Here is a 20943-nt window from a genome sequence, read left to right on the forward strand (position 1 = left end):
AAACAGAGAGGACCCCGCCCCGAAAAGCAAACCGGACCACCCACAACAGAGAAAGAGAGAGAGAGAGAGAGAGAGAGAGAGAGACACACACACACACACACACACACACACACACAGTGTGAGAGGCATCAGACATGTGGGTAAAGTCTGGTTCCGAGGTTCCCAAAGCTGGGTCCGGGCACTGGGAAGTTCCCTCAAGAACAGAAAGGGGAAATAAAGAAAGTGCAAATGATGGTTGTCTGTTGAGCACAGAGGTTTCACTCTCACAAACAGTAATACAGATACAATGCTGCCAGTCAGAACAAAGGACACAAAAGTCAAATGGGGTTTTTCAGAACAAATTGTATATGGTAGCAATCTGCTAAACATTGTTTGAAAAATTGTTTGGGTTAATTTATTTAAATGTTTTTGCTCTAGTGAAAGCATACATAAGAAGGGAGCACATTTATTTGAGAAAGAAAGGAAACATTTCCCTTTAATTTTTCTTGTGCGTAGAAGTTTCTATTCTCATATTCTGTGACCCCCAAACTTTATCAGATGGTGTTTTGTCACATTAATATAGGATCTAAAAATCTCACCTCCCTTGAGGTGATAACCATTTTTGTTTTTCTTCCATATATTTGTTTTGGCATGCATGGTGCCTCCATTTGACTGTGATTTACAAAGAATCTATATTCAGGTTTGTATTATTTTAAGATGTAAATCTGTAAATTTGCACAAAGTGATAATGAGCGAGGGAAAGAACTGCAGTGAGTGAATACACATTCCAGGAACGCCTTATGCTGGGGCGCTCATGGAGTCATGTCAGGTGAGTGAGCTGGCATGAGACCAAAATATAAAGCTTTAGGTTACAAACATGAAGCGCAGGGCTCCATTTGAAAGGATCATACTGTATTGTCTGTTTTATGATTAAATGAACACAAAAAGTTGATGAAAAAGTAGAATTTTTAAAATCCTGATAACCACATGAAGATACAAAGTGTATCTTTAATTACTCATATGCTGTTACGATAAAATGCAACAACCAAAATAGAAAAGAAACTACTTGCATGCTTTGTGGCAGCATTTATTAAACGTTTTAGTCAGGTTTTTTTAAGAAGCTTTGCAACAGATGCTGAGAAATGCCACTCATATATATGAATTTGATTAGTCATCCACTATAACTATTACTAAATGAAAGTAATGAGTAACATAATGACTCTGAAATCCTAACCGTCAACCTTCCAGACACGCTACTGTCTACAGCAGGGAGATAATTGGCTATCACCAGCAAAAGAGAACACTTCAGTCCTATCAGTACAATTTCTGCAACAACAAAAAAAGAAAAATAAAGTGAAAAAAGAAATGTATTTATTTGTTGCAACATAAGCAAAAAAAAAAGTTTGAATGAACAATTTTCAGAAAGAAAAAAGAGAAAAGGGAATAAGACAGAGACAAGTGGAGGGTTTTGCATGAGAGGGAAATTGAGTGTCGATTTGTGTGTGTGTGTGTGTGTGTGTGTGTGTGTGTGAGGGGAGAGTTCAGTGGCCTTCTGCAGGCTGGTGTGTCTGAGATTTGGTTGGACTCTGATCTTGAGGTTTATTTAAGCTGAATTCCGTGGGCTCATCAGGACCGGGTTACAAAAATCCTCCTATAGAACTAGAAAGAATGTGCAGCGCATACAGTTCTGCATAAGGCACAAAGGCATGTCTTTAGAGGTGGGGGCAGGCATCAAAAGACAGGGAGAGCAGGGATTTCTTTAGAGGCTGGGGGCAACGAAGGTATTTCAGAGCTCCATTCAACACTAGAGGGGAGGGGGAGTACAGTTTTGTGGTTAAGGGTGCATTTCCAGGGGATGTTAAGAACTTAAAAAGTGGGCTTGAAAGCCCCCACACCTCCGATGTTACTGTAGGTTACAAAGCTTAAGTACATCTAAACTGAACCTGAAGGGCGACAATAAGAGTTTATCTCTAAATCCTTTTAGTTTTTTGTAATAAATATTGAAAAAAAATGCATCTCTCTCTCTATATATTGTTGTATTAATTTGAATATGTTCTTGTTTCTGTCTGAAAATATTGCATGTTGTAAATCACAATACATGTTTTTTAAATGTGTTATCCACCACCACCATCATGTTAAATGTTTTTGTACAGCTTATGAAGGCTTAATTGGGGGAAAGTTCGTAAAACTTTATTTACACTTTGACAATAAATCTTCTCTGCACTGTTTTACAGCTTAGCACATGCCCTTATCGTCTCAAAATTTTAATGCTTTGTACTTAATCTGTTTCTGAATTTTTTATACTTGCAACAAGTAAAGCATGACTTTAATAACCTTTACTGATGTAGTCAAAGTTCTCCTGGCCTTATAAGACTCATTGAAAAAAACCTGGCACATACAAACGACTTCAAAGCTAATACTTTGTAAGAAATAAAATACCTCTCTGTCTTTTCTTATTGACCGATTCTTTTTTTTATAGAAATTCTGTAACCCATATAATAAATTCTGGTTATACATATTGATGCATTACCAAGAAACATCGGTGGAGGCAAAAATGTAATAATTAAGTGAACAACTGGTCTTGATGGCCGTAGGAAAACATTGGTTCAGTCCATTTGGGATAGCAGACTCTGTGTCTAAGCCATCTCCATGACCTTCTTGATCCAGTCCACGTAGACAGACACACGGATGAAGATGTTGGGCTGACCTGGGTGTCCACAGCGCCTCATGGGGATGATCACACCCTCAAGTACCCAGCAGTCCCTGTTCTGACAGGCCAGAGGGCCGCCGTAGTCTCTCTGCAGACACATAGGAACAACACTGTGGAGTCATTATTTGTCTCTGTTATGACTGAGTGTCACTGCTGAGGTTGGAAACATGTTGCAGTCACAGCTTGTCCGGTCCAGCCTCCATTATCCATATGGTGAGTGTGTTTGATTTATAGGAATGTATAAATAGCTGTATGCGCTTTACTTAAAGCCATTTAAAGCATGTGTTCAAAGGACTTAATGGTTATGCTTGGTAATTGAATAAATCATTTTAGGAAATCCTTTTTTGATTGTATCTCTAGAGTTCTATGAGAAGATACAACTCTTATATCTGTGCAGGATTAATCTACAGCGAGCCAACATTTGGCTTAGCTTAGCATAACAACTAAAGTAAGCATCTAGCATGACTTTGTCCAAAGGTAAAACAAATCCAACTACCATCACATTTAAAGATGAATTCTGAAAAAACAAGAGGTAACATGTTCCTAAGTGTGCTTTAGGGGTGCTGGAATGGGATTTATGTTACCATTGAGCAGAACCAGGTTAGCTTTCTAAGGTAAGCTAGCAATTTATTTGGCTAATAGACAATAGACTATTATAAATCTTCTCATGTGAATCTCGATAAGATAAACTTGTGAAAAAGTCCCAAAGAAAAGTGATAAAAGTGTAAATCCATGTTTTGGTTTAATGATGACCTGGTTATAAATATGTTTATTATTTTGACCAAAATATCCCTGGATTTTGAATCTGGTCAGGGACAGCTGTAAAAAGATTAGAGAATAGTTCATTCTAAAACTCTACAGAAGGTCTCTTAATAAAAAGCTGGACAATAAACTTGAAGAACTGTGTGCATGGACACCTACTTCACATGCGCCCACTCCCCCTTGGAAAGAGCTGGTGCACATCTCATTTTCACGAACACGCCCTCGAAAGTACTTGTTGCATTCCCTGTTACTAAGAACGGGAATATGGGCAACGTTGAGGACCGTCTCATCTCCAGTCCCTTAAAAAACAAAGAAAGCAATGAGCACGTAGATCATATTTTTAGAACGATGATAAAGTCAAAAGGAAGCGAGACAGATGTTGGATGCTGTAACGCCATCTGTTACTTAACGACACAAAACACTCTCTTCTTTAGACACAGCATCTCCTTAAGGCCAGAAACAAGATGCTTGTTCTGAGAAAAGGATCTATCATTAATTATGCAATAAAAGCTTAATGTAGTTGTCAAGTTATTCCAAAGAGTATACTTGCCTCTGGTCTCACCCCATCCTGCGATCTCACAGGATGTTCCTTCAGCCACGATGTAGCGCTCAGGAGGCAGGCAGATCTGAGAGACACGCTCATTAAACTGGGCCGGGCTAAAAAGACAGGAGTGAGGGAGAAATTACTGGTATGTCAGTGTGTGTGTGTGTGTGTGTGTGTGTGTGTGTGTGTGTGTGTGTCGGCGTGTGTGTGCGCACACATACTATTCAAGTTGCAGCATGACCAGCTGAGACTCCGAGGGTCCACAGACAATCTTGGTGAGCGGGATGGTTTGTACCCCGGGCTCTCCTTCCCGTGGATCACGAAACAGTGTACCCATCATGGCTGTGTACCCAGGCAGATCCACATAGCTGCGCACACATGAACACAAGAGAAATAAACAAAATTCATGTGTGACGTCATGTGTTCAACGGAAACTTTATGTAATACTGCTATTCCACAAATACTTAGTCTACTATAATGTCAGCAGCTCTGTGTGGCTGAACTTAAATGCTCATTAATAAATGTTCCAAATATTATGTTGAACCAACCAAAGTGGTCAACTCAGTTAAGATGGTACCAAAGTTGTGAACTAATTGACTGACTGACTGGCATTCTCCTACCTGAAGTAATACTGCCAGCATGCAGGGAGCTTAGATGTCAGAATTTTTAGAGGAGGGTTTTGTTTTTTAATCCTTGGGTGAAACAGCCAATGTTTTTATTTTGCACCTCAGCACACATCATTGTTTTATTTTAGACTGCGTCATAATCTTCTACAAATTCTCTTTGAGTGGTCGAAACCTGCAATTCAGGAATTTGCCTTGACACCGTTTAGCAGAACAACAGGTTGATTGCCATGACTCCCAAGACAACATATAGTGTGGGACTCTGAGTGGCAGTCGTAATGGACAAACACGTTAAACATTGTGAAACACTTGCACTTTGGTTAGAGGAAAAAAATTGTTGGCTACGTTAAAAAAAAAAAAAAAGATCATGTTTTTTCCTGTTCATTTAAGGTCAGTAACCCATGTCGTAGCTTCTGTGAGGAACTTTGGCTTTGGGTTGATTTTGGTGTCCCCATGTGGACAAAGTGTTACCTCTTTGCTGACCTTTTATGGCAAGTTTACTGTATTCCCTGTTATCTGAACTCCTCCTCCATTTAATTCATGTTTTTGGGAGGACAGTCTGTCTGGAGAATCCAAATCAAGTTTACCAGGAGGAAAAACATTGCTTGGTGCTGATCACCCATCTGGGGTTCACCAGGGATCCTCCACAGAAATGGTTTCCTTTCCTGCACACAGAAGATCAGAAGTCTTAAATACACTGTTTAAAGGAGGGTTTGTTTCTTGTTCAATGATCAGGTCTACACTAACAAGTCTTAGACTCACCTGTCTCTAAGACTAACTGTCCATGGTGAGTTACCAGGAAACCCATTCACGATCCGTAACCTTGTCCTCTGGAAACGATCGTCTCGTTTCCCGCACTCACTGAACTCCACCTTCTCTGTGTTTACAAAGAAGAAGATGTACTTTCCTTTGAGGATTGTTTTATTTGTTATGCCTTCATTTAGATAGAACAGTGGACTGAGCTGAAAACCAGGGAGAAAGACAGTGGGTGGAGACATGCAGGAAAAAGGAGGCGCAGGTCAGAATGGAACTCTGGCCGCCTGCTGCGAAGACAGCAGCCTCTGTATATTGGACGCTCAAACTAAGCGCTAGGCCAACTGGTGCTCCAGGGACACAACAGTTTATTCATAAATTAATCACATAAAAAGGCTTATGGTCAACTTAAAACTGTATATTTATACTCCTTAAGAAACTAACCTTCTGGATCAGTCATTGGCACTCTCACTCCAGCTGTTTGAAAGAAAGAAAAAAGAAAACATGAAAGTCTGGCTTAATTTGTTAACACACAACATGCCATAAACTGCATTGTTACACTTAAATCATACAAATAGGCAGATTTCTGTACCACACTGTTTGATGGCACAATAGTCAAACTCAGTCTTGGGGTCTGTGGTGTAACACCAGGGTCCGTGCTGATCCCCGTCAGGGTTACGACAATAGTTCTCTGTCAGATTGGCCTCGGGATGAGTCCTTGGGTTAATCCTGTTAAATCAAATAAGATCTTAGTGTGTCATACATTTATGTTAGAAATTAGTGAAGCAAGAAATTAATGATTTGTCTTTTTCCAAAAGAACATTTGTGCTCACGAGCGCTCACCCCACTCATTTGTGGATAACATGGATATTCATTTCTGGCAGGTCGCAAGTCAAGGTGTTGTGTAACCATAACATGTACAGTAAAATACCAAAAACTGAATGCTCTTTCTTCTGAAAAATGTGACCTAATGGTTGTTCTGTGGGGTTCCTGCAGCAGTTTTAACAACATGCTTGCTCCTGTGTCTGTAAGAATCTCCATTTATTCCTACTACATTGCATTATGAAACAACATTTTCTTCATAATGACTGTTTTGAGTTTACTTAATTTAGCCAAACAACATATTTAAATATATTCAAATTTAGTAAGTAGCATTGATTATGGATAGACTTTTGATATTAAGGCTCTCTTTCTTGAAAACATAAAACTGATCTTGTTGCACATAAATGATAGTCGTACCTGGTCCGGTGAGGTGTGTTAACATTCCATTTCTGGCAGGTGATCCCTTTACGAGTTTTGAGGACCATGCCTCTGTAGTTTTTCCCATTTTCGTTGTAGCAATCTGAAAAAAACCCCACAACTATCATGTCACAATTATTGCTATTGACCTTTACAGTGAGCCTTACAATCTCTGTATTTGTGATTCTTTCTCTGCTCTCGTTGCTCAAATGTCATTAAGTATGTTTACACATGAACATTACTCATGAAAATGTTTCAAAATATCTGGTCCTGAAATGTTTTAGAAATGTGCAGGCGTGCATGTGTGAAAATGACCAATAATTGTGCTTAACCTTCAGCCTCGACATCGTCTGCACAGCGTTTGATCTGTAAGCAGAGAGCCGTCCTCATCTCAGGCACAGATGTGAAGCACCAGGGAGCCTCCGACCCATCTGGATTACGACAGTAGTTCTCCTCCAAACCTCTGAAGGAGATGTAGTCCAAAGTCAGGTGGAAATAGTTTGGTTTATTATGTCATAAAACGAGTGAAACATTATACACGTTCTTATTCACTTAAAAAACAGACGTATAAACAAAAGCACAAATAAGTCAAACAAAAAAATGATGATGCAGAAGCACGACCAAAGCTGAATGAAACATAAGCACTAAATAAAACTATTATTCATTAATGCAGAAGAAAAAAAATTGTCAATAAGTCAAAGTTAATGTTTCCTTTGATGACCAACAGGAAAGCCTGGATGATTCATTTTTCAATAATTACCAACACATTGAATGATGCACATGTTGGTCTTTTGTCGGCTCAAACACCTAAAAATAGCCAGATACTCAAATTAAACACATGACTTGTGCAAAAGATTTATCTTTCATGTGATTCATAAAAAAATAAACATGAATATTTGGCCCACGAGAAGAGTTGCAGAAGTTGCAGTAAGAAGCAGGAAGGCATGGAGTAAAAAGGTATAAATACATAATCCATAACAATAAACGGATATGTCACTTAGAAGAGGCACATTTATGTCTGTGTTCATGGTGAGGGTCCCATGTTGCTTCTTGCTGATGTAAAGGCTAATAATATAAGTGAAAGATCTATAAGCCGACCAAAAGAAAAAAAATCACACGGGTTATTATGTTTTTAATCAAATTGTTGACTAAGGAAACTGTTTTGTTTCTGTCTGAAAACGAACAGGCATTGTTCTCTTACATAGCAATGTTACTCATAACAATGGCAGCTGACTCATCAATAATGTATTAAATCAACTGTTACACAACCTCACTGTACTGTGTGTGTGTCTGTCTAACCAGTCTCAATTTTACATTTTGATAGTGTAATGATATTCGTCTTCTGGCCAATAATTCATGACTGAAAAGCTCATGATCAAAGTTGGCGTAATGAAAGTTTAATATTCATTACACATCCTTTTTGCCACTCGAAGTGAAGCTTGCTTTTTAATGTGGATCCATGACCATCTATCATAGACTATCAGCTGTCAGCACAGAGAGTAAGAACTCAAGTCATTTCACTGCAGTGACATCCTGACATTAATATTCATGCGTGAGGAAAATCAGACTTTGGAAAACAAAGCCAGACTTCTTAACTCTCCTCCCGAACTCAACACATTCTACACCTGGAATACTTACTTGCATTCGTATGTGTTTGGGTAGAAGGGATGCTCATGTGGGTATTGTGCGTCCCATCGCTGACAGGGGATACCTGATGTCGTCTCATTGACTTTACCCCGATAATCCTCCCCACGGCTACGAAAACACTTCGTGGTGAAACTGGAGCGCTGACGTTTCTCCACCTGCACCTCAGCTGAAGGAGAGTGGAGAAATGATATATATATATATTTTTTTACAGATATCTACTATTAATATAAAAACACTTTTTTTTGTTTTTAGAAAATTCAATACATCACTGTCGTGCAAATCTGCTGTGCCATCAATATTTTATAGATTTTTTAATGAGGAGAAACTTGAGGTGATTAAACACAGTAGAGTTAGTATTTGTTTACATTTTTTTATACCTCAAAAACCTGTCAGGTGGGAATACCTAATTCATTCTATCCACCTTTATATAATCTTGGGAAATCATGGAGGGCATGATCCATTTTCAATGGCATCATCAGTACAAGTAAAACAAATAGAAGAGAGGACACAACAAAACAAATGATGAGAAAACAGGAAAATAAACAAGCAGAGAAGCAAAAACTACAGTTCGAAACAGTTACATTCATTGTGATCATAGGTTTAAACGGATCCATGGAAACATTTGTTTAGAGTTAAGGATGAATTCCAAGTTTTAGTGTTAACTCATGGAAACTCCAGCATTAGCCAATCACTTGATCGAGTCATGCAATGATTACAATCTGATAACACCATGTGTGTATGACAGTCCATAATACCTATTTGCACTTGCTATTTAAGTCAAAATAAAGGTCAACATAAACAGATGTAGATCTTTGTTTTCAGAGGGGTGACATTGTCCAGATTAAATTCAATCTTTTGCATGTTTTTGTTTAACATTCTTTCATTGTATACCTCAAAGAGCTCAGTTAATAATGTGTCACCCTGCTCTTTTGGTCACAGGTTTATTTAGCCTTAATTTCCTGTTTTATTTTGTAACTGACCTCTTCTTCTGCTCCAACACTTCTCCTCTGGCCCTAGTTGTGTGTGGGCTATCTGACCCGTCCTGATTGGTATTACCTGTCCCACATTAGCCCCACCTTTGTGTATTTTTCTCTTGTGTTCCTTTTTCCCCTGTATCAAGTGCGCCAGCCTTTCTATTGTCTTCTAGTTTATTTATACTTCAAGACTTTTTCTATTTATTTATTTTTCATTTTTTACCCTTCACTTTTTGTTAGTCACCCATTCTGTTCGCAGTATGGTGAACTCTTTTTTTGTCCTTAATTTGAGCTGTACAATCTCCACCATCCTAATTCACTTTTGTGTCCTCTCTCCGAGATTACTGTTTACAAGTTCAGTCATTCCCTTTCAGCTTTTTTGTCTGCTTTAAATCCAGCATCTGAATTAATCCAGTCAATGAAAGAAACATATTGAACTTTAATTAAATTCTGTCTTAATTTAAGAATAAAAACAGGCTTACAAATACTTGGTTCGTAATATTTGTGACTCTATGATGATAATGAAGATTACTTTTGTTGTATTGTTTTCATTCTTATGAACTCGACTTGCACCACAAGATGGTGCTATCTTAAAGATTTTAGTCTGCAGTGATCTCTGTCCTCTGTGGAAATCCCAGAGCTGCCGATGTTATCTGCCCTGCTTTCAACTTCATTTATTTACTTTTCAGAGCTAAAAAGTCTGGAAGAATCAGAGGGGAGAAATATCAAAGAGTTTAAACTGTAACTCAAGTTGAATAATGTTTATAAATTCTAGAGTACAAAACGCTCATTGCGTTCTTTTAATTTTAAATATTTTTGTGACTGACTTTAGATTAATGTTGTCCCTATACTTCATTTGACAGCTTTATCACAGTAAGAGCTTAAAGAAAGTAAAAAAGGAGTATAATGAGAAATACAACACATAGTAATGAACCTCTAATTAACCTGAGACTCAGTGGCATGCAGGGCTTCTAACACTAACAAACATCTGCACACCTAAGCAGCCTCTGCTCTTAAATCACAGAGACTTATTGAGGACATTTGGGTTCGGAAAAAAAAGAAAAAAAAAAAAGATTCACAATTTGGGCAGGTCATTTGCACAAAAAAGGTGATTTTTCAAAATGTAATTACAGCCACTTAATGAGACTCTGTAATTGTGTCTCTAAATGCCCCAGAACAGCTCAATTTAACTCAGGTCCCCTCTGCTCTGGTGAGAAGGAACTAACAGCAAAACCGACAAAGGAGAGACAAAAAACAGGTTTGATTTGAACAAATCTACACATCAGGAATATCTGATTTAGGATTAATATTGTATGTTAAATTACATTCAATATTCAAAACATTATGTCAAATCATTTTCCTGATAACTGATGAATAATTTGGACTATTATCCAGCAGAAAAGGCGAAAAATGATGTTCTGGCTTTCTTTAAACGTCTTGTTTTGTCTCATTTTTTTATAGAAAAGAAACTAAAAGCAGCACATCTTCAGGTTTAAGACGATGAAAAGAAAACAAAATCATAAATGTAGCAATTTCTCATCTTAACACTTGCCCATTTATTCCATTTCGCTCACATTATTGATGTATTAAAATACTCCCATGTTCACCTTTTAATGTTCTAAGAGGACTGCTTGAAGTGATTAGAAAGTAAAACATCATCTTACTGCACTTGCTGATCTCACAGTTCTCTCTCTCCATCTCGGTGACTGTGGTGTAACACCACGGCACGGGAGAAGCGTCAGGGTTACGGCAGTAGTTATCATCCAGACTCTTATCAGGGTATCTTTAGAATACACACATGAAAAGCTGAAGGGAAGTTTCAGATGCTCATTGATGCAGATTCTCGTGCTGACTGAGGTTAACCAGTGAAACAGATCATTTTACAAATGAAATTGGCTCATGAGGAGGTAACATGTGAATAGATACTTCTCAGGCTGGTAGATGTGTTGGTGTGGGTACTGCTGGTCCCATCTCTGACACTCTCTGCCACTCACAGTGTGGTCCACCTGCCCTCTGTAGTCCTCCCCGTTACACGTGATACACACTTCTGCAAACACAACCAGAAACACACAGTCGGAGGTGTGAGAGCAAAACCAATCACATCCTGCGCACAAAAACATCCTTTCACACAGGGCCTATCATTTCAAATCATTTTATTGAAAGGAGCTGATGGAACTATCATTTCTTCAGACAGTTCCTGCACTGTGTAATTTGGACATAATTACACACACTGTGTTTAGTTTGTACACTTGATAATTACAACCTTTTATAACCAAAGTAAACATATTGAAGTCCGTGCACAGCGGGACCCTCAATGTACAAAAAGATATTACATTTCTATTGCGAAGGGAATTATTGGAAAACACAAATAAGTTGAAAAAAAGTTTCCAACAAAATCAACCAATGCTTTCGTTTGTTAAATGTTTGAAAGGAAATATGTTAAAAGGAACAGACAAATACAAATACATACCTGTTTTTTACATTCTCTTTTAGAACTCAACTTAAATTGTTATAACAGTGAACTCAGCATATTGTCTCTTTATCTCTATCGTACCTCATTAAGAAGTCCACTGTATATTTTCCATGAAAACTACTGGAGAGGTTTAGGATGTTTAAATAAAACCTTCAAACCTTTGTTCACTTAACACAGCTTGGTTATTGAATGTACCGTCTTTGCACTGGGGGATGTTACAGCTCTCATATCGTCTCTCGGGGTCTGTAGTGTAGCACCACGGACCGATTCGATCCCCGTCTGGATTCCTGCAGTAGTTTAACTCCAGACCATTAGCAGCTGTGGGAGTCCACCTGAAAGTAACAAGAGAGATTTAAGGTCATGCCCATGTTAATCAAATTTAAATTGAAGCAGTTGAGTCCCTAAATATTTCCAGGCCTGACACACGTAAGTGAATTAAAAAGTCATCTTAAGTTTTGGTTCATTGTCCTGGAATTCAATTAATCTGGTCTGGTGATGTTACGATATTTCTGTTTGTTTAAATAGCTGGGAAGTTTTGTTGAGCAAAGGGAAACTTTAGATCACTTTCTTTGGGTTCAGTAGATCTGACTCCTTTTAAATCAGCAACTGATTAGTTTCCATATTGTTTCATGATGGCTTCTACGGCACTCTTCAGTTGCAGCTTTTTTGTGGAGGTTTACCTTCATGAAGCACACCCCAGGACAGACTGAGGTCATGTGACTGATAGGCCAGCTGTTAACATTACACTCAACGTTTACCTATTAAACTCTACTCTTTTGGTTTGTCTACTGCGACATTACGTTTTATCCAGTGTGCTGGAGTTAAGCGTTTGATTCGTAATACATTTTTTTAAAGCCTTCCTAACGATTCGTTAAAAAAGCGTCTCACCTGTGATCGTGAGGAAACTTGGACCACCACTGCTGGCAGGTGAGCCCGCTTCTTGTTGTGAGCACTTTCCCTCTGTAGTCTTGTCCTTTACCCACAATGCACTTCCTGACGTAGACTTTGAGGTAAAAAAAAAAACCCCAACACCAACAATGAAATAGCATGACACATTGATCTTTGTTACATCACACTACAGACAATCATTGAGTCTTACCCTTCTTCTCATAAAAGTCACAATTCACGTTTCTCTTCACCTCGGCGTCGTTCCCTTCTCCCACCCACGGCATGTGTTTACAGGTCACTGTCGGACGGGTCTCGTAGTTGAACGCTCTGGGTTAAAGGGACAAAATCACTGAGATTTTAAAAAGGACATAGCAGAAAGGAAAAAGTACTGAGATGGCCAGTCTATAAAACCACATTGTGATTTTCCAGGCTTCATGTATATCAGCAGGTATGACAGCAGATGCTTCATCCTGCATCTTCCTTCTAGCCCATTTTACAAGCTCAGCACAGTTCTGGCTGCTGACCGTGAGCCTGGTTGGCTCCAACATTTCCCCTTTTAAGGCAAGTTTTTTTTCTTGCCACTGTAACTTTGCTAAATGGATATGGAGATGATCCAGCTAAAACTGCTGGCTGCCAAATCAAACTTTTTTATTGCAAAGTTTGTTTCAAGTTTTTAGATACAACATTTGTGAGAACAATACAATCGTAATCAATAGATATGATCATACAATAAAAGAAGGCATTGATGATTAGTGACAGGTGATAAAGAAAACGTGTACAGAACACTTTCTCAAAAAATTTTGATAATTTCTCCAAACAGCAGGGCGCTTTGAGCTTAACCTGTGTTCTCGTTTGTCCAGTTTCGCTGGAGTGCCTATGTATTTCTTGCTGGAGCTTCTTGAGTGACATCGTGGAGTGTTTTCCAGCCAGCCCCCTGCCTTGTTTTTGTTGAAACTAGTGTTAAACTTAACTCCTGTATCAGTCTCTGTATTTTGCGGTTCAACTAACTGAAACCGTAACAGCACAGGGGAATATGACATACCTGACTTTGGGCTCAAAAACAAAATGTTTTAACCAATACAATGTTCTCCTTTGACTTTTCCTGAAATCCATTGACAGAACATTGCATTTACTTGAGGTATACTTAACAGTGAGCCTTCGAGTTCCCAACGACAGCTCAATGGGTCTTTTTTCATTTAGTTAAATTAAGGCAGCAGTAACAATTTCTAGTTCTATTCACATTTAATGAGGGGTTTGTTGCAGTGCTTTTTCATTAAAACTGCTGAATGAAACCATGTTTTTTTTAATTTATTTTTTTACCTGCAGTCCAGAGACTGTGAGCAGCGGGTTGCACAGTCCTCCAGGGTCAGACCTGGTAAGAGCAGAATCCGGGCTGAGTTCCAGAAGGTGGGAACCAGCTCTCTGCCCTCGGAGCGCTGGAAGTCATTCAGAGGAGTGCGGTAACCTGTTTATACAAAACACAAAACTAGGACTGAGCTCAAAAAATCGGTATCGCAAAATATTTTAATATGCTCCTGTCAAATGATGTACATGTCGATGCAGATGCTACAAACTCGATATGGCGACAAAGCTGTGATGATGGTGTTATAAGAAAATTGACCTATGGTGCAGTTCACAACAGCACTATATAGAATAGCTCCTAAAATATCTTAATGTATTTCTAAGGACCTGACTTTAGGTGTTTTAGGTTGTAGGATCCTTATGCCTCTTTACGCTGGTGTAGTGAATTCTGTGTAGGACTTGGTCAGTATCCAAAATCATTGCTTATCATATGTATAGTATCATGGCCCTTTAAATTGCAGCACATCTTGGGGTTATGGGAAATACCCAGCCCTAAAAACAACACAGGTGGAGAGTCATAAAGTCAAGGTTTAAGGGGAGTTCAGGTGCTCAGTGGTACCATCTGCAACATTTGGGCATGAGCCTGCATACATATAACCTTTGGACCAAGGTAGCACTGCTGCTAGTGAGAGGAGAACAACAACACATCTGCTCACCGAAACAAATAATACAACAGCTGCGACTACTGCTATTATTATGTAGTTCTAAAGGTTTATGATAACCCTATTAAGCATGTGCACATTCATCCATAAATAACTGGTTTGTTTAGTTTGTGTACATTTTTTTAAGCAACCCCCAGATATTCTGTCTCTTTTTTCTGATTAATGAATAAATAAATAAATAAATAAATAAACACTGTTATTTATGTGTTGAATTACTTCAACACAGAAATAACAGTAACAAAGAGTCATTTATAACTGCAGACCACCAGGATCGTAAAAGTGTCTTACCTAAGGCCAGGTGGACTGTCAGGAGGAAACAGAGCAGCAGCTTCATTGTTTGAGGACGATAAAGGCAGATCTGTGAATGTTGAATGACATCAAAAGTCTTTGTTTCTGACGACTTGGGGAATTCAATATCAAACTATTCTCTTTGACAGATTAAGAGGAAGTTTAAATCCAGGCAGAAAAAACCCACCCAGCAGTAAACCATGAAATGGAGACTTGGACCCAACAACCCACGCGTGGACACTGAGCCCTTACTCAAACAGAGGCCCTAATCCCTAAAACACAGGTAATCAATACACGTATCAATCATTAATGAGATTGGCACATCAGGCCTCATGCATGCAACTTTTGAAAATCACACTCAAATATTAACTCTGGCAGGATTCAATCAAATATTTTGAGCAAAAAAAACAAAAACCCGATGATGTAAAACAAACGCAGTGCCCCTTTCAGACGCTAGACGTCACTAGAATAATTTCACCAGGCTTTTTACATTTCGACACTTTTCCGGGAAATCAAGTGAAAGTCCAGCTGCTTGCAGTTTAAAGTAAATCCTGGTTTCTTGACTGCAGGCTGTGGGGTAAAAAAAGTAGGTGGTTTATTGTATCTGCTTGTCTGTTAGTGTGCTCGATATCACAAATTAAAGGACTTGATGTGGACTTTGATCGGACATGAACCCGCCAGCTGGAGCAGACTGCTTTTCTTTTTTTTATGTCCAAAAACACGTGATTGACCTCTGCAGCGGATTTATTATAAGGCTAAAAGTACGCTAAAGTAGGCTAAAATGAACAGTGACACTTCGTATTAAACGAGGCAGCTTAAAGTGATTCATGCCTTCAATAAGAACTATTATTGAACTGATTTGCCAGAATGAAAGCTGAGGATTCACCTGGATCAGGTCACTTCTGAGGCTGCTTATTGTAGTTATGTTGACTAGTGTCCTCTTTAACATGCACAGATAAATCTTTGATTAAACTAAGGATTAATAACGTATTCAGTTGACTTTGAATCATTATTTGCCATCTTTAATTTGTAATGTTAATCTGAATCTGTTTTAGTTTCTTGTGTTCATAAATAGATGTTAAATAGTGAATATCTATCTTTAATGCATAATGTTTGATAGTGATAGTTTTGTAGTTTCATCGAGGTGAAACATCTCTCTTCAGTAAAGTTGAGATGTGTGTGGAAAGATGGTGTTGATGCTGTGTTTGGTCCCTTCAGGATGTCGTCTGTGAAGATGTCCGAGGGGAGCGTCCAGGTGAGCAGCTGCACAGCTCCACTCTTCTTCAGACAAAGTGAACCTTCCTCAGGGAAGGCGACCATGTCGGTTTTGCTCCTGCACGGCATCCGTTTCTCCTCAGAAAACTGGCTCAACATCGGCACTCTGGACACTCTGGCCAGAAGTGGCTGTCGGGCTGTTGCCTTGGACCTGCCAGGTGAGTCTCACAGGAGCACTTAAAGCATGTGTGTGTGCTTTAACAAAGCAGAACAGGAAGCAGCTCCAAACCATGAGTGCAGTAAGTCTGGACTTTAAGTAAGTTGACGAGTTACCTGCAAAATGTTCTTCATTGTTAACTAATCTGATGACCCTTTTTTAAAGTAAAACTAACAACTTATCATCATCATTATTGTTGAATATCCCCGTTTTATTTCTCCTGAAAAGTGTAGATTTACCCTTTATCAAAAAGTCATCTACTGTAAAGATGATGATGAACATCTCATTTTAAAGATGAGTCTTATTTTATTAGCTCAAAGTCTACCATTGTAGCCTCATTGTTTACATTTTGGTAAATTGGCATTATTTAACAAATGCTGATGACCATACGAGCATTTCTCTCTGGATCACTTTGATACTAAAGGGTTAGGGTAAAATATTTTTAAAAAAGATGCATCTCAGGCAGGCTCTGACATTTTTGTTTTTGTTTTTGATATGGTTTCGAAGTGTACGTTTTGAAATTAATGAGAGGCATTTATGTTTAAGGGGAAAATGGATGGAAGAATGGAATGTTGCACAAAGTCAAACTAAAGTTTGTCCATATGATGTTTACCCATGTTCATATGTGTTAGCCTGTAGCATTTTAATCATTGCTAGAGGCTCCTTGGTTACATTGAGTTAAAAATGTCAAAAAGACTCATAACAGTCAGTGAATAGATTTCTGTAACATAAGACGACTATTGAATTCTTGTGGTTGAAGACCAGGAGGAGAAGCCACGGCATATTTTTTCCGTGACAATTAAAATCTACAGAACACATGAGACGATGCACAACATCTTTAAGTTTATAACCAACCATCAGGCTTTTTTTTAAAAATCTCATCCCAAATGAGAAAAAGCTTTTCTTTAGTTCTGCCAGAGAACGGTTCTCCTCTCCTGTTCAGTTTGTCTTCCTCCTTCCTTTCTTCTCGTCTCTTTGGGTCAATTTCAGGGAAGCTAGCTAACACTGACAACAATACTGTCAAGTAACGTTAAAGGATGATACGAGTGAAGCGTAACCATGGTAACTAAAGTGCACATGTGCTTTATTGTGACTGTAACAACCATGAAAGCCTAAGTCTGAACACTTAAGCATGGTGACAACCTAAGAGGCTTTATGCGGTGCTCCTGGATTAACCCCTGAACTTAAAGGAAGAGTTTGTATAGGGGACACATTTCAGGTAGTGTATGTAACCATGTGTCGGACTGCTGTGAATAAATGGGGAAAATTGTATTTCTAAAGGTTAAACATGCGACTTTTCTTCTCGTGTCATGCCTTCATTTACAGGACTTGGCAAGTCGAAGTCAGCTGAGGCCCCGGCTGCGGTGGGAGAACTGGCCCCTGCAGCTTTCCTGAAGGATGTGTGTGATCAACTGAACCTAAGCCCGGTGGTGGTGATCAGCCCGTCCCTCAGCGGGATGTACTCGCTCCCCTTTCTCATGCAGCACCAGGATCTTATCCGAGGCTACGTCCCCGTGGCTCCAATCTGCACCGACAAATTCCCAGCAGAGCAGTACCAGAGTGTGAAGGTACGCTACTGTGCTCCTCTTTCTCACTTTCAATGGATGACCTGAGCGAGCGTGAATGTCTGCCAAATTTTCACACTCACCCTTCTTCCCTTTTTCTTTTATAAAAGAGATTATTGTGGGGGCTTTTCATGCCTTTATTGAGAGAACAGGACAGTGATGAGAAAGGGCCACAGTTGCTGTAAATGGTCCGAGGTGCAAATCAAACCCGGGGCCGCCGCATCAAGGGATGTACAGTAGCTTTGTGAATAGGATGCATGCTTTTAACCACTAGATTACTGACACCTCACCCCTCCCTCTCCGTTTGTGTATTTTTACATTCAAGTACATGAAAAGCAGATTTCATGTCTGTTGAAACTTTCAGAGATACTGTATGTTTTTGTTTTTTTTACCCAGCGCCCAACAGTTTCAACATTTGTTTGGTGGAAAACTATGTGAAGGTGCGTTATCCATGAAGCAGGGTGGATGCAAACGGGATTTGGAGAAATGATTTTTGCAAGCTAACGATCTAAATGCAGGCACTAGAAAAGAGGATAACAAGGAGAAAGACACTGAAATAAGTAGCTGTTGATGCAATCTGAATGTTACGAACTGTACATGACGTGTCACAGTTACAAACAAAGTAGTTCCAGTGAGGTTCAACAGAATTAGACGAGCACTCCACCATCTTTGATTTCACACCGTCTCTGTCAGTTACGTTTTACCTCTTTTTCATCTTGCACACTTGTTCTTTCTTTCAGTGAATATAGTGACTCCTATCAGATATGATGAGGCAATAATAGTACATTCTAGCCTTTAGCCTTTCTATAGCCTTTCTTTTTTTGGTAATGTTTCTGAATATTTATCCTGAATGAGGCGATTAACTTATCTCAGGAAAACGGAAGCGTAACTTGTTCTCTGGCCGTGGCTCCTGGTGTCTCAGGATCCTGACAACATACACTAACTCTGAGGATGACACTAATGTGATGAGGTGGAAGACACCTAACGTTATCTGAATTTGCAGACTGCATTCCAGGAACACAGTCAGAGTGCTCTTTGTTGTTCACATGAGAAGAGACGGAAATAAATATGGTAGGCCTACTTGTAGCACCTTGAGATTTTTTTTTTAAATGTAAGGTGCGCTACAAATAAAATGTATTATTATTATTAAATAATGAGTTTGAACCTCTTTCTCACCGCTTTACATGTGGAAAATCACAGTTTTGGTGGGAATTGCAAATTGTGTGGTCTGAAAGTCACACAAGGTGTTGGAACCATCTCCTCATATTTAAAAAAATAATAATTCTGATTAGCATTTTCAGGAAGACTTACTTGTGCTTTATAAGTTTGATTTAGTTTTTCTTTAACCCCTGAGCTAATCTAGATGCTCTACTTGATTCTCTATTCTACTCTACTCAAATTACACTTTATAAACATAAAGAGCTTCTCACTTATTTCACAAAGACCTGCTTGTGTTCTTTTCCTGCTAAAGGTAAACTGGAGGACATTTATAAAATCCCTTTAGCTACCTTTTTTTAAATACACAAAATATGTATTAGAGAAAAGAAGTCTGCTAGAAGAAGGGCTGATCCGTCTAACAGACTTGTCTCTCATTTCTTCTGAAGGTCCCATCGCTGATCGTTTATGGAGAGCAGGACGCTCAGCTTGGAGAACTGTCCCTCCGCAACCTGAGCAACCTGGCCAATCACAGTGTGGTGATGATGAAAGGGGCGGGTCACCCGTGTTACCTGGACGACCCGGACACTTGGCACAAAGCTCTCACAGAGTTCTTGAACACGCTGTGAAGAGATCCTTCCGCCGTTGTCACGTATAAAATGACTGACATATTACTCATGCAGACTTTAACTCGGCGGATTGTGTCACTCATGTTTTTTTAAAAGATAAAAATCTCATCCTGCTCAAATTCAACTGTATCACCTTTTAAGATTGTCAGCCACTTTCTCTGTCACCTTCTCCTTGGCAGATGTTTCAGGCACAAATGAAAACTGCAGAGAAATAATCAATCTTCATGCTGAGTGTCTTTTGTAATTCATAAAGAGGCTAAAGCTTTGTGAATTTCTCCGCTCGCGAGATGATATCTTAAGAATAAAATTCTTTGGCTAAAACTCATAACTGGAGCTTCAAAGTAATCATTTCAAGTATTCGATTAAAATACAGGCTTTTATTTACGTCATCTTTTACTAAGTGCGCTCCTCATACCACGATAATTGAGCACTAACGTTAAAAGCTATTGTTTAACATATTATTAGCAAGCCAATGACATAACCAGGGAGGAACAGCAGCATGCTATCAGTGATGCGTGTTCAGTTGGAAAAAAAAACAAAAAAACAGTGGTTAGGGAAACTGAGCAAAGCAACTTAACCACTGTTCAGCTCACCTGTGCTTTAAAGTGATGTGATCTCAAAGTTTAAAGTTTTTTTCTTAGCTCTACCAAAAGTGTCAAACACATTGAGGAGTTGGTTCTAGCTCAAAGCAAGATGGAGTGCATATAGGTTACTGTGGCAATGCTCCATGTATAATTCCTTATCACCCTAGGTACCGTGGATCAATGTGAAGGAAATTGAGATCTTTGAGATTGTACGGTCAAAGTTATTCCCCTGGAAGATTTTCACTTTAGTACATGTTCATCATGTTCAAGTCTTCTCTTGCTGACTTTAGGCTCCATTCAGGGTTTATCATGTACCGGGTGTGGATTGGACATTTCTCTGTTGTATACTGTATTACAAGTGAAGTTTATCACCCAGCTATGATTGGTCTGCCAGAGAGAGGATTGATGAGAGTGAACCACTTTTCACCACACGTGCCCCAAAGAGAACAAGGGACAAAACTGACCCCTGATAGTGTTACTGTAACAGTTGTAACGGTTACAGTAACACGGCTGTAAATGGTTTATCTCCATCTGGGGAAAAAAAAAGAAAAAAAAAACACCACACGGAAATGAAGTGAAAAATATGAACATTATTTAATAACTGATTCTCTGTAATAAACAATTTGAAAATATTTTACAAGGAGTCACAGACACAATATTTTACAAATTATGCC

The 20943-nt window shown here is 38.9% G+C and overlaps 2 protein-coding genes across 6 annotated transcripts; one reads left to right on the forward strand and one right to left on the reverse strand.

Moving 5' to 3' along the window:
• Positions 1 to 1328: 1328 nt before the first annotated feature.
• Positions 1329 to 14998, reverse strand: mst1 (macrophage stimulating 1). Its single transcript, XM_079342290.1, has 18 exons — positions 14905 to 14998; positions 13913 to 14057; positions 12804 to 12919; positions 12593 to 12707; positions 11900 to 12036; positions 11158 to 11278; positions 10896 to 11014; positions 8249 to 8423; positions 6943 to 7073; positions 6611 to 6713; positions 5964 to 6100; positions 5816 to 5848; positions 5381 to 5495; positions 5206 to 5283; positions 4217 to 4363; positions 4002 to 4108; positions 3611 to 3750; positions 1329 to 2777 (listed from the first exon to the last, which is right to left on the reverse strand). Exons 1-18 carry the CDS (start codon positions 14948 to 14950, stop codon positions 2616 to 2618), a joined length of 2127 nt encoding a protein of 708 aa, XP_079198416.1. The 5' UTR covers positions 14951 to 14998; the 3' UTR covers positions 1329 to 2615.
• A 367-nt stretch (positions 14999 to 15365) lies between these two features.
• abhd14b (abhydrolase domain containing 14B) lies at positions 15366 to 20902 on the forward strand. 5 transcript variants are annotated; one of them, XM_079342299.1, is made up of 5 exons: positions 15535 to 15665; positions 16123 to 16159; positions 16263 to 16337; positions 17663 to 17904; positions 19506 to 20902. In XM_079342299.1, the coding sequence occupies exons 1-5, from the start codon at positions 15573 to 15575 to the stop codon at positions 19683 to 19685; spliced, it is 627 nt and encodes a 208-aa protein (XP_079198425.1). In that variant the 5' UTR covers positions 15535 to 15572; the 3' UTR covers positions 19686 to 20902. The 5 variants fall into 5 exon arrangements, with proteins under 5 accessions (XP_079198422.1, XP_079198425.1, XP_079198426.1 ...); XM_079342296.1 differs by lacking the exon at positions 15535 to 15665 and adding an exon at positions 15366 to 15481 and having other exon boundaries at positions 16123 to 16337; XM_079342300.1 differs by lacking the exon at positions 16263 to 16337.
• The last annotated feature ends 41 nt before the right edge of the window (positions 20903 to 20943 follow it).

Source organism: Symphodus melops (genome assembly GCF_947650265.1).
Source record: "Symphodus melops genome assembly, chromosome: 4".
Taxonomy (NCBI): Eukaryota; Metazoa; Chordata; class Actinopteri; order Labriformes; family Labridae; genus Symphodus; species Symphodus melops.